General features: G+C 34.9%; 2 protein-coding genes across 2 annotated transcripts; one reads left to right on the forward strand and one right to left on the reverse strand.

Annotated features, from left to right (window-relative positions):
* Nucleotides 1–5,058: 5,058 nt before the first annotated feature.
* Nucleotides 5,059–6,631, forward strand: LOC137740872 (protein C2-DOMAIN ABA-RELATED 4-like). The gene is made up of 3 exons (XM_068480676.1): nucleotides 5,059–5,319; nucleotides 5,877–5,972; nucleotides 6,109–6,631. The coding sequence occupies exons 1-3, from the start codon at nucleotides 5,209–5,211 to the stop codon at nucleotides 6,397–6,399; spliced, it is 498 nt and encodes a 165-aa protein (XP_068336777.1). The 5' UTR covers nucleotides 5,059–5,208; the 3' UTR covers nucleotides 6,400–6,631.
* A 690-nt stretch (nucleotides 6,632–7,321) lies between these two features.
* LOC137740158 (transcription factor MYB1-like) lies at nucleotides 7,322–9,555 on the reverse strand. The gene is made up of 3 exons (XM_068479976.1): nucleotides 9,397–9,555; nucleotides 8,349–8,478; nucleotides 7,322–7,847 (listed from the first exon to the last, which is right to left on the reverse strand). Exons 1-3 carry the CDS (start codon nucleotides 9,521–9,523, stop codon nucleotides 7,370–7,372), a joined length of 735 nt encoding a protein of 244 aa, XP_068336077.1. The 5' UTR covers nucleotides 9,524–9,555; the 3' UTR covers nucleotides 7,322–7,369.
* Between the last annotated feature and the right edge of the window lie 2,880 nt (nucleotides 9,556–12,435).

Below are 12,435 nucleotides of genomic sequence, written 5' to 3' on the forward strand. Positions count from 1 at the left end.
TGCATACTTAGTAAGCATATCTAGGATTCTAATGCTATGAATATGTGTGTGCCTGCCCTTGTCTAATGAGGACCTACATATGTTCTAGAGTAGTACTTGTTAATTGTGATTAACATGTGAACCAATTTCTAGGATAAGTAAGACAACGCCAGTACTTACGATTAGGCCTGGCAATTTCTGACACGACCCGATAACCCGACACGACACGACACGAAAGTAACAGGTGTTTGGGTCGACACGATAACGAATCGGGTCTTATCGGGTAACCCGATAAGCACCTGTTAAGATAACGGGTTGGGTCGGGTATACACGTGGGTAAACACGATACACGATAAGCAGAATATTATTTTTATAATTTTATAACCCTAAAAAAATACTGTAATAATTATATACATTAATTTTACAATTTTATACCTCTAAAAATTATAATAAATAAATAAATATATATATATATATTAAATTAACTATAAAATTTATAATAATTATAATAATTATATATACTATAATAATTATACCCCCAAAATATTAAGTCTATCTATACTAATTATATATATATATATATATATATATTAAATTTTATAAAAACTATAATGCATATTAATTAATAATTTAATATGCATGATCAATGCATTTGCCAACTTGCCGCCCTTTTTGAAAAAAAAAATGTAGGGAAAATGAAAATGTTAAGAAAATTTGACAATAAAACAAAAAAGTGAGGGAATTAGGGAAAGATGTTGGAGGGAAAAGTGAAAATGATAAGAAAAAGTTGAAAAGGAAACAAAAAAGAGAGGGAAAAATGAAAATTAATAGAAGTGGTGAGAAATTTTTTTTTTTTTTTTTTTAAGTTATTAACTTTTTATCACACACATGACTGTCATGACATATCTCACTATTTTTATAATGAACACGTGACACGTGATGTATGTACTATTCCATGTACCAGTCAATTATAATTTATACGTACAAAATAAATAGATTTAAATCTACTTAATAAATATATATATATATACACACACACACACGGAACTTAATTGATGGCATACGAATTCTCCAAAACTAATTTCAACGATCCAAACCGTCAAAATTGTTTGTATATGCTTGGAGATCACATCAGCAAAAAATCACAAAAAAAAAAACATTCAGAGGTCAAGTAACGGGACAAAGTTTTTCAACAGTTATAAACGAAAAATCACGATTTAACGGTTATTTTAACTCCGATTTTGATGATTTTTTTTAACTCCGATTTTGATGATTTTTTATAACTACACTCCTTGACCCTATATGAATACAATGAATGAATTCGATCTTCAATTTAAAATATTTACACAAGTGGATACCACAAAATCTTATGTTATACTTAATAAAAGTATAAATAAACTCTAAGTGTTAGTCAATCTATCGTTTTACGAATTCTCCAAAACTAATTTCAAAGATCCAAACCGTCAAAATTGTTTGTATATGCTTGGAGATCACATCAGCAAAAAATCACAAAAAAAAAACATTCAAAGATCAAGTAACGGGACAAAGCTTTTCAACGGTTATAAACGAAAAATCACGATTTAACGGTTATTTTAACTCCGATTTTGATGATTTTTTATAACTACACTCCTTGACCCTATATGAATACAATGAATGAATTCGATCTTCAATTTAAAATATTTACACAAGTGGATACCACAAAATCTTATGTTATACTTAATAAAAGTATAAATAAACTCTAAGTGTTAGTCAATCTATCGTTTTACGAATTCTCCAAAACTAATTTCAAAGATCCAAACCGTCAAAATTGTTTGTATATGCTTGGAGATCACATCAGCAAAAAATCACAAAAAAAAAAACATTCAAAGATCAAGTAACGGGACAAAGCTTTTCAACGGTTATAAACGAAAAATCACGATTTAACGGTTATTTTAACTCCGATTTTGATGATTTTTTATAACTACACTCCTTGACCCTATATGAATATAATGAATGAATTCGATCTTCAATTTAAAATATTTACACAAGTGGATACCACAAAATCTTATGTTATACTTAATAAAAGTATAAATAAACTCTAAGTGTTAGTCAATCTATCGTTTTACGAATTCTCCAAAACTAATTTCAACGATCCAAACCGTCAAAATTGTTTGTATATGCTTGGAGATCACATCAGCAAAAAATCAAAAAAAAAAAACATTCAAAGATCAAGTAACGGGATAAAGCTTTTCAACGGTTATAAACGAAAAATCACGATTTAACGGTTATTTTAACTCCGATTTTGATGATTTTTTATAACTACACTCCTTGACCCTATATGAATACAATGAATGAATTCGATCTTCAATTTAAAATATTTACACAAGTGGATACCACAAAATCTTATGTTATACTTAATAAAAGTATAAATAAACTCTAAGTGTTAGTCAATCTATCGTTTTACGAATTCTCCAAAACTAATTTCAACGATCCAAACCGTCAAAATTGTTTGTATATGCTTGGAGATCACATCAGCAAAAAATCACAAAAAAAAAACATTCAAAGATCAAGTAACGGGACAAAGCTTTTCGACGGTTATAAACGAAAAATCAAGATTTAACGGTTATTTTAACTCCGATTTTGATGATTTTTTATAACTACACTCCTTGACCCTATATGAATACAATGAATGAATTCGATCTTCAATTTAAATTTAAAATATTTGTAATAGATTAGTAGTATATGTATTATTTTTTTTATTAGGCTTTCATTTTCCGAGTGTAGATATAGTACTTGAACGAGAAATGTTTTAATGTTTTCAAGTAATATTTATATCGCAATGTGTGGTATGTGCAAATTGTAAAAAAATATTTTTTTTTCTTAACAGGTCATAACGGGTCGGGTCACTTTACCCGTTGGGTAAAGTGACACGACCTGTTAAGGACCCGTTAAGATAACGGGTGTGACACGACACGACCCGTTAAGATAACAGGTGTTACACGAAAACGACACGAACACGACAGACACGACCCGTTTGCCAGGCCTACTTACGATGTCTTGTGATGACTCAAACTCTTTTCGTTCTTAATGATTTATACTTGTTAAATCTACGAACACGCCATTCTAGATTGCATGTTAGGGACTAAGTTAAGTTGAAAACGTCATTCTCTTAACATACTACATAAGAAAGAGTAATAGGTTGAGTTCTAACATTGAGCCAACTTGAGCATCTTCATCCGGAAATAGAAGGAATTTGAATGAAACATAACATTTTTGCATGATTATTTGGTGGTGGATAGCAATTCCCCTAACTTGTTTTTCTTAATTTGCGAACTACTTAAAATTTGTTTTTGTCCTATTTTTGTTCGATTTAATTTAAATATCAAATCAACTCCAAAAATCCCAAAAATTTGTGTGATGTAGCTCTATGTGTCTAGTATTCGCATATAAAATTTCGTAGACTTTAGATAAGTGTAAGTCGGTCTAATAATTATTTTTCGGTGGCTGGTCAGTAGTGACAGCAGCCCGGTTTTTGTGACATTTTAAGTAGTTAGATAAAACAATCTTCTGCAGGAAAGACCCTTATTTTCATATGCTACAATTGACAAATCTTAGTGTTAATAAGGAAAATCAATAGGACATTTGTGTGCTACTTTGTGGTGTGCTTTTAATCCTATCATCACGTGGACTCCATAAGCTTGGATCAAACAGAAAACGCTATCAACAACAATGTTGTCAAGTGAATGGAAGGACGACCAGAATTTCATAGAGGAGGTAATCCTTAATGAACCAGGGCCGGGGTTCCCTTACTAGTAATCGCTTGTCACTGCTTCTTCCCCCACCATGATGGCAAAGATATTTGCCTTAGCCTTAAGGATTTTGATCGCTCTTATTTTGTTCTAGGGATTACGCAAGACTTCCTTGACCACTTGTTTTGAGGGTTTATTATCAACAATCAATCTTCCCTCCAAGTGGATGTTGTCTTCACACCTTTCCTCAAGATCTAGGCTATCTTCAAAGGTGAAATTTTAACAATCGATGGTTTCCTCAACACAAGCCATTCATGTGAGAAGCAAAGAACCTATTGGTAAAAAGACCACAAGTACAGATCAACGGGAGAAACTGGTCTCCCTAAAGACCATTGAGGGCCACGAACCAGGGAGAGGATTAAGAGCATTCGTGAAGGGTGGTTGTGGTAGCTCATACTTGTCTCATCATTGAGTTGGCTTGTCACATTTCCACATACTATACTCGTAAAACTTAAAGGACATGTGTTGGGGTGAGGAACTTTCAAATTTCAAGGGATTATTTTTTGGATAGACGATAGTGTTAGTGGATTAAATTGTTAATTTTTACAAGATAAAAAGGATTGGTGGGGATAGAATTGCATCAGGGTGTAAAGGCATGATTACTTTTCGCCACTGTGGTAAAATACCATGTGTAATTACAAGAGATTTAGGCATAATGATGAAATAGATCATAAAAAATTAGATGGAAGGGATTAAAAATATACTACATGAGTATTACAACACGCATGTGAGAGAGATTTGCAAATGACTATTTAAAAGGAATCATTTACTAATCTCACCTACATATCTTCATAATACCCATGTTGTGCATTTTTTAATTAATCTCATCTAACTTTTTGTGATTTATTTCTTCTTAGTTTTGCCTTAAACTCCAAGCAAAAATCCATTAAAAAAAGACCAAGCGGAATTCCCAAAAGAAAGAAATAAAATGTCAAATTCCCATAAGACCAAGTCAAATAAATACTGCAACAATGTAAGGGTAAATTTGGCCGTCCCACAACCGCGTTAGAAACTTTCCAGTCAATTTACGCACCAAAACCATACCAAATGAAATAAAATAGAATGAATAGTAGCGTACGATTAAAATTAAAAATAAGTAACGATAAAATAGAATCAAATCAGTTCCCAAAACATGTGAAATTAATTAATTTTGTGCAGACATCTACCAAATATAAATCAGTAAACAAATGGGAAAGAAATCCATAAATATATTCTGTGAAATTAATTAGCATAGTATATTATTTTTATTTAATACGATTTGCAAGTTGCAACTAAATCCAACTAACCAATAGAGAAATACTTGGCTTTTATGATATAAAATGGTGGAGACATTCAATCAAACCAGTTCGAAATTTGGATTTCAATCACTGATCATCTCTCTCAAAAGTCTCACATAGATATATTATCCTTTGCTTGTACCAGAATTAGAAATTGTGTGTGAATGGAGCATCTGTTGGGTCTTCTTAGAGTTCGAGTGGTGAGAGGGACGAACCTTGCTGTTCGAGATATCCGAAGCAGTGATCCTTATGTCGTCGTCAAAATGGGCAAGCAGGTAACTTCGATTTCTCTTTTCATGCTTTTGAGGTTTGCTTTTCCTGCACTTCTTCGATTTCTGGACTTGTGGAATTTTTTTTTTCTACTTTCAAGTTTCATTTATTTTTATTTTTATTACAAACAATATTACTACTCTAAACAACATTAATTGAGAGTGGAAGGGTTTTAGTGTGAGATGCCACTGAATTGAAGAGGAAGGTCAATCCACCTTCTTGCTTCAACTTTCAAGTTTTAGTGTTCTAGTCCTGGACTTGGGGGTTTTGCAGATGTAGATTATGGATTTCTTGTCGGTGGTTGACTTCTAGGTCAAGATTTTCTTTGATCTTGTAAGATTTTAATGCAAACTTATGTAGATTGTCAAATGTTTTAGATAGTTAAAAGACCACATGCATGCTGTAAATTAAGCAAACAATTTTGTGTTTAATATTTTTTGGGGATCCCCTTCAACTTTGTCCTTAATCCTTTGAAGATGTTTACAAGGAAACAGAAAGAGCGAAATGGTTTTGATTGTACATATTGCCACTGATGGTTTCTAAATGTAATGTGTGATGGTAGAAGTTAAAGACTCGTGTAGTGAAGAAGACTGTCAATCCGGAGTGGAACGAAGACTTAACTCTTTCGGTTGCAGATCCAAGCCTTCCTATCAAACTTGTAAGTACTATTTTCTATCATTCTGGATTGATTGTCTTTCGCATACAGGGCTGGTCCTGAGATTTTTCTGCCTGTGTGAGGCATGAAATGAAACTTTGGACGTTGTTCTGAATTTTTTGGGGTGGTTATATTGCAGTTTGTGTATGACAAAGACACGTTTAGTCTTGATGACAAGATGGGGGATGCTGAGTTTGAGATTGGTCCTTTTGTTCAAGCTTTACGTGTGGGTTTGCAAGGCGTACCAAGTGGAACCATAATTTCAAGATTCCAACCAAGCCGGCAAAACTGTCTAGCTGAAGAGAGCTGCATCGCCTATACTGATGGCCAAGTTATCCAGAATATGTGTATCAGGCTGAGAAATGTGGAGAGTGGGGAACTGGAGCTCCAATTACAGTGGATTGATGTTCCTGGCTCTAGGGGTTTGTAGATTATGTGATTTTGTCTACAATTTTTGTGGAATTAATCCCATGATTTTGCATTATCTTATGCATTTAGAGCATTGTAACGCTGCAACCTCGGAGACTAGATGATTTTCTTCAATTGGATCTGTTGTTCATAGACATAAAAGCAGACTAGTTTTGAGTGTATCCTCCACTTTATTTCTGTAAACACCATTGCTTGAAAATCAAACATACAAGAAAATGCATACACAACATATTCCTGAGAACAAACTTCTTTCAACAAAGTTTCAACTATTCTTAAAAAATAAGGTTTTATGGTTACGTTAGACCTATTCAAGATTCAATGATCTCTTAGATCCAATAGCTTGTAACAATGTCACATGGGAAAAGTCATCTAATTATGAAGAAGCACAATTTGGGAGGGATGAATGGTGGTTTGCTTAATTTTGTCGCTGCACTTGGAGCGGATCCCAATTATTCATATCTGGTCATCTTGCACATTTCTCCTGGAAACACTTCCATTTTTTATTTAGACAAACCTTCTTCAATATATAGTTCACTGTGTTTGAGAAGTGGTGATTGCAGAACAAAATTAATCAGAAAACCATTGTAGCAACAAATTGCAAGGATGATCGCATCCAATAGAGAATCAAACTGGTTGTTGGAAATGAGATCCCCGATGGTGTACTTCACAGAACAACAATTCTAGTCTTGGGTTACATGAAGATCCATTCAGACTTTTGGGTTGAAGTCTATGGTCGAATTAACAAGATCATGTGGCAGTTTTGATGAAGGTAAGGAGTGGCAGGGGCTTCTCCTTTATGGAGGACCTTTGGAATCTTTGAAAATGCAGAAGATTACAAGTATAGAATTTCCTTAAGTTGTTAGTTTTTATTGCCAATATGATTCAGCCACATTTGTACATGAAAGAAATTGGTTGTGGTAGTTGCTGAATTTATTTTGGAGAAAATTTGATTTAAGTCCAATTTTCTCTAGCTATTCTTCTTTTGAATGATTCCAAAGGTCCATGCTAAAGGAGAATTCACTTCTACTTTGTCCTTCTTCAGGAAAATTGGCACATGATCTTGCCGACAGTCGATCATCAAACCAAAAACTTGTGAAGAGTTCTTCCTCTAACTCAATGCTGGGACATGCAGCCCTTTCAAAAGTATCCTCGCCTTCTAACAAGGTCTCCCACCAATCATTTCCGTTCTTTGTTGACGACGACGTTTGTGATGGCGTACTTAAATCTTCTGCTGATTGAATATGTTCTAGAATTGGTTCTTTACTACTTAAGTAATATGAACTTTTGATGAATTTTTGGGGCTGAGGTCTTATCACATTGGTCTTTCTCGTTTCTTGAGATTTATTTTTCACCGTTTTCATGCGAGAATCGATCCGCAATCGAGTGTACCAATAATTTTTCACATCATTCGCTGTTCTTCCTGGAAGTCTTCTAGCAATCAATGACCACCTGAGTACATTACATGCATGAATAAAAAAATGATGAATACATTTGGCTGAAAAATAAGATGAATAAAGCGACCAAAAAAAATAAAAAATAAAAAAAGAACAGAGATTGCTTAAACGATTTTCTTCTTTAGAATTAAATGGAGTGGACTGGTTGTTTGGCTTAATATTTAACATAGGGTTTTGTAAATAGCCAAGGCCCATGGATGTCAAATTAAGTGAAGACTTGCCCAAGGCCCAATCGACAAGCTTGGAACAAATTGGCGCCTCCTCAATTAAAATATAGGCCACATGCTTAGGAGTGAAGTGATAAGTGATGGAGATCAACTCACTATCAACCAAAAAGCACTTTCTAGTGGCACTACAAGTAAAAAAAATGATGACCCACTGCCTATAACTTTTAGAGGGATCTCATGTTTGTAGCCGTTAGATAAAATTTGAATGGCCCGATGGGCCTATTCAGGAGGATCCTCACCATTTGCAATCCTGATCCATTTATTAGTACCTGTTTCCCAAAAGCCTGTGAAGTCTAAGTATAAGATCTACTTCATCCTCTTTAAAGTCTCCTCTCTTGATATTTGGCTTCAGATAGTTTAACCATCTTTGTCTGCAACTCTTCCTGCACCTGTTTAAGCCTGCATACATAATTCAAGGTTTATATTCGCATAACATCTTTCTACGTGAACAACACATATTTATGAGGGACTAAGGGCTGGTTTGGTATTGCTGTGCTTTGAAAAAAATTATAGTGTTTGGTAAACTTTTATGTAAAACAGATGTGAAAAAAAAGCCGATTTTTCAAAGCTGGGTTTTGCAGCTTCTTGTTTTTGGCTGTTTTTCACCCAAAACTGTGAAAAAAAGCTGAAGTTGAATGTTTACCAAACACAAAAATAGCTGCCAGCTTTTTTTTATACCAGCTTTTTTCATAATCACCTCAGTACCAAACCAAGTCTAAGGGCTGGTTTGGTATTGTTGTGCTTTGAAAAAAAGTTGATTCTGCTGTGCTGTGAGAATAAGCGGCTGTGAAATAAAGCAGCAGAGTGTTTGGTAAACTTTTTTGTAAAAGTGCTTTTGAAAAAAAAAAAAAACCGTATTATAGTGTTTGCTAAACTTTTATGTAAAACAGATGTGAAAAAAAGCCGATTTTTCAAAGCTGGGTTTTGCAGCTTCTTGTTTTTGGCTTTTTTTCACCAAAAACTGTGAAAAAAAGCTGAAGCTGAATGTTTACCAAATACAAAAACAGCTCCCAGCTTTTTTTGATATCAGCTTTTTTCAGAATCACCTCAGCACCAAATCAGATCTAAGTCTCTCAACATGGCCCTCCTCACACACGCAGAGGTCGTTTTAGCCATATATGTAAACACAATAGATTACTGAGGTGAGAGCAAGTATGACCTTTAGACACATTAACATGTTCTAAAACATTAATAAAAGTAAAACTTTCAACTTGAAACTATTTAATAAAAGGTCTTAGAATGAAATACTAGTGAAATGCTTTAAAATAATACACATATCCATCTTTCACAGTTAAATATACACATTAACATATATACCTGCTTTGTATGAAACTTGGTTCCACTTTCCCTCTCCATGAATCTCAATGCACTGCCTGAGAAGATTGTCCTCCTCTCGAGTCCAGGCACCTTTTCTCACACTCAAGTTAACGTTATATCCCTCCATCTCGTATCTGCTAGCAGCTAAACTTAGCTTATCTTTTGCCTGCTACCCACTTCATACTCCAGAAAGACACCTAGCTACCATTATATATATATATATATATATTTAGAGTGTGTTTGCCATGACGTTAACGCTATGGATACCATCGGACTAATTAATCTTCCAAGGCCAGTGACGTGCATGTCTGATATCCACAGAAGCAAACAGTGACACGTTTGAAACATTTCAACAGTTGTTATTAGCTACCAGTCTAACTTGTGAAATACACACACGCTATATATAGAAAAGCTGACATTTCTGCACGACAACATTCCTAAGACATCAAATTCTCTAGCTGTAATATAATATTCAAAAGCACATTCTATGAATGTGAAGGCAGAATCGTGTAACTAGTTACAACACACATCTTTGACCACCATAAGATACCTTTAGCCTGCTTTCGCTGCTTTTTCAAGTGTTTGTTTGCTTCTCCTTGTCAAAAAAAAAAAACAAAAAGTGTCTGCTTGTAATTTATAAAGTAGAAATCTCTTCCCTCTCTTTTTTTTTTTTTTTTTTTTTTTTTTTCCTCTTCTTCCTTCCTCTCTTTTTTTTTTCCTCTTCTTCCTTCCCCTCTTATTTGAACGGTCTCGGTTAAGCTATATCAACATCTTATATTAATTTTTTTTAGAAAAAGAAAGACAAAATAGAGAATGTGAGAGGAAGGGATGGAATGGAACAAAAAAACGAGGGGAGATAATCCTAGCCCGTAATTTATTGCTACTGTCTGCATTTTGCGGCACCCCCACTATCTTGTTGTACAAAACTCCTACGGAAGTTTAGACGCTACACCTAACACATTGCTCAATATAATTGGCCTAAGTGCTTCAACTCACTAAGCTTTCACAAGAGTCAATCTCAGTTAATGTCTCTGTACTCAAATCTTAGTTTACTGTCACTAAATAAAAAATACTTAGGCATACGAAAATCATTTGTCCCCTAGAGCAAGAATTCTCTCCTAAGATTTCAGGCAATAGATATTCGTCGGGCCCTACCTAGTTACATTATTTTCATAGGTGGTTCCGCCTTGTCAATCTGCATTAAGGAACCACACTATTGGGGGAATGCATATGGTTCTGCCTGGTTAGTCTGTCTTGGGGGGGTGGGGTGCATATGCATTCTAAATTTAACTCCACTTGGTTAATCTACATTTAGGGTCACTACTTACTTGGTCACATTATACCATCGGTGGTCCTACCTAGTTATCTATCTTGCAGGACCATGCTATTAGATGGTGTATGTTCTCACTTGGTTAATCCGTATTGGGGACTATACGTATTCTAGAGATGAACTTCGTTGAGTGGTTTATATCCTTTTCCCTTATTTGTTCCGTTGAGTGGTCCGAAACCTTGTCTTCGATTGGATTCCGTTAAGCGGTCCGGAATATTATTTCTTGTTAGGTTCCATTGAGTTAGTCTGAAACCCTAGATTCTTATGCATAGAAGTTGCTCAAGTTTATGTTTGTGTCTGTAACTTAGGGTTACAATGCTAGATAATTGGATTTCAAGTAGAGAACTACGGCAACCCTTACGAAGGTTGTCTTTATTAGTGAAGTGATATATGTTGGGGAAAACTTAGAGTACACAACTTTAACACAAGTGTTGGAGAGACAACACAAGTAAACAATTACTTGTATTAACTCACAAAATATTATAGCACACAAACTCTCAAAGACACTATTTGAAGCTATGACACTCACTCTTTCTAGAGACAAACTTTAGACCACTCACACTCCTCACAAGACTACTCCTACTTCTCACTCTCACTTAGTCTTCTTAATTGATACAGATGGTGTGGATGCCTTCTCCTCACCATTCTTCTAAACTGTTCCACCAACTTGAACTTTGCTAGAATTTTCTAGCATGTGTATGGATATTTCTTTGTCCATGGGTTCGATCCATCTTGGGCCAAGGCAAGATTACACTTCAACACAAACACCAATTGGGCTGGTGTTGATCTTCAACACTCCCCCTCAACACCAACTCATTCTTTCCTCCATGTTGAGTTGATGACGAAACTTTTCGAACTTGCCGGTACTCAAACCTTTAGTGAACAAGTCTGCAACTTGTTCATCTGTATTAATATATCTCATCTCAATCTCTTCCTGCAAGACCTTCTCTTTAATGAAATGATAGTGTACCTCCACATGTTTAGTTCTTGCATGAAAGATTGGATTTTCTGCCAAGCAAATTGCCGATTGGTTATCATAGTACAATGGTACTGCATAATCTACTGGTTAATGTAGATCACTCATCAACTGTACCAGCCATGCATTCTCTTGAGCTGCCATTGCTGCTGCTCTATACTCTGCTTCTGTGGTTGAAAAAGACATAGTTGGTTGTCTCTTGTTGCACCACGAAACTACTCCAGAATCAATTCTGAAGACATACCCAGTGGTCGATCTCCTGGTGTCATGATCTCCTGCAAAATCTGTGTCACAATAGCCAACCTACTTACCATCTTCACCTTTGTTGTACAAGAGACCATAGTCAATTGTACATTTTACATATCTCAATATTCGCCGAACCGCTTCTAGATGAGGCTTCTTTGGATTTTGCATGTACCGACTCATTACACCAATTACACAAGAAATGTTAGGTCGAGTCAGAGTCAGATAGATCAAACTACCTACCAATTGTTGATACATTGTTGCATATTCCAAGTCTCTGCCTTCACGTACACACATCTTGGCATTAGGTTCCACCGGTGTTGAGATTGGCTTGCATTCAAGCATCCCAGACTTCTGCAACAAGTTTTTTGCATACTTTTTTTGACACAAAAATATCTCTTCTTATGTGCGATCAACCTCTAATCCAAGAAAGTGCTTGAGTTGTCCAAGTTCTTTCATCTTGAACCGAACTGACAAATTTTCCTTTGTT

The sequence above is a fragment of the Pyrus communis genome, chromosome 7 (genome assembly GCF_963583255.1).
Source record: "Pyrus communis chromosome 7, drPyrComm1.1, whole genome shotgun sequence".
Classification (NCBI taxonomy): domain Eukaryota; kingdom Viridiplantae; phylum Streptophyta; class Magnoliopsida; order Rosales; family Rosaceae; genus Pyrus; species Pyrus communis.